A 1,645-nucleotide genomic window follows, 5' to 3' on the forward strand; every position below is an offset into this window, starting at 1 on the left:
TCATATCTCAGTTTCCACGTGTCAGCCTTTACTGAAAGTTACACCGGTATATGCGGACAAGTTAGATATTTGCATTGTTACTTGCGGATAGCTTGGAGAAATATTTGTTTTGATTAGATTGGATTACAAACTGCTCAAGATTAGTTTACAGTTTAATAATTAGTTAAGCCATCGGCTAATTCATGTCATAATAATGATTTATTTCTATTTAAAACTAACTACTTAGTAATAGAAATATTTGATTATTAAGTAAGGATCGAAGTTTCAAAGATCCCAATATTGTATTTATTATTTCTCTATTTTAGTAGGGGAAAACAGTTACTTCATCAGAAAATTAGAAATAAAAAATTAAAACACGGCAAGGACAACATGGCAACAAAAATTACGGGAAATCACCATGGGGCGGGGACGCCACTTTCACCAAACCCCCAGGTACGGAACCCAAACATGCGATAGAAGATAAAAAAAAAAGCAGCGGAAGTAGAAACTGAGATGGAAACGAAAAAAAAAAAGAAAGCGAACCTAACACAAACACCATGATTAGGTTGGACGAAAATCTAAAATGATAGAAATTTTGCCTCTTTATTACTAGATATAGATATAGATATATGGTATCATTCATTCTTTCATAGAAAGTAAAACACACATCCGGATCCATTCAGAAGATGCATGGACAGGGTACATGATAGATCATGGCATCTTCTGTGAGTTATTCTTTTGAGTTTACTATCCTTATTTTTTTATTCAGTTGTGGCTGGAGTAAAAGGGATCGGAGCATGGTAACTACCCAACATGGGGCGTCTCGGCGACGGTGTCGACAAAGATGCGCACCCGGTCAGGGCGGAAATCCTTGGTCACCGGCGTGCCGACGGGCAGCACGATGATGTCGGCGTCGGGCTTGTCTTTGAGGATGATCTTCTTGGCCTCCTCCACGCTCAGCCCGACCACCTCCGGCCATGACGTCTTCTCCCAGCCGCCGCCGGCCGTCGAGGAGCTCATGCTCGCTGGATCTGGATCGTCGCTAGCTGCAGAGAACGTATAACTATTCGTTGAGGCGATGAGATATGAGCGCCTTAAGGCTTACTATGGTTCTATTTATAGAGCTGATGGTGCAATGTTCGTATGTTGGTAGATGCTGCAAGAAAAAAAAAGATAGGCTAGCGTCCAGACGGGACATCCGCATAGCCGGCCCCGTGCACTGATTTTTATTCCCGACCCGTCGCAGTGCCCAAGCGTGGCTCGCCTTGCCCGCGCAGCACGTCCTGTCCACCTGGATTCGAGGCCGCTCGCCCTGTCTCGCACACGCACCCCACCCCTATATTTCCCCGACCGCTGGCCCCAGCGCACCACGTCTGTCGAACACCAGTGCAATGTGCGCCCCATCCGCCGCCCCCGGATCGCCGCGGACCATTTTTCGGCGTCCGTGCCGTGTCACCATCACTCTCTACACCCCTCGACTCTCCAAACATCATGAAACACGTACAACATGAAACACTTGAATGCAACATCCAAATAAAACGGATGAAATATTTAAAACATACACTTACAACATATGTATGAAATATATGCAACATCAGATAAAACACTTGCAACTTGTGAACATGAAAACAGGTACTGCAACATAAGACTGAAACAACTGAAATAT

General features: G+C 44.5%; 1 protein-coding gene across 1 annotated transcript; it reads right to left on the minus strand.

The window, feature by feature from the left end:
* Positions 1-783: 783 nt before the first annotated feature.
* LOC136456516 (subtilisin-chymotrypsin inhibitor-2B-like) lies at positions 784-1,411 on the minus strand. The gene is made up of 2 exons (XM_066456423.1): positions 1,348-1,411; positions 784-1,025 (listed from the first exon to the last, which is right to left on the minus strand). The coding sequence occupies exons 1-2, from the start codon at positions 1,409-1,411 to the stop codon at positions 784-786; spliced, it is 306 nt and encodes a 101-aa protein (XP_066312520.1).
* Between the last annotated feature and the right edge of the window lie 234 nt (positions 1,412-1,645).

Source organism: Miscanthus floridulus, chromosome 1 (assembly GCF_019320115.1).
Source record: "Miscanthus floridulus cultivar M001 chromosome 1, ASM1932011v1, whole genome shotgun sequence".
Classification (NCBI taxonomy): Eukaryota; Viridiplantae; Streptophyta; class Magnoliopsida; order Poales; family Poaceae; genus Miscanthus; species Miscanthus floridulus.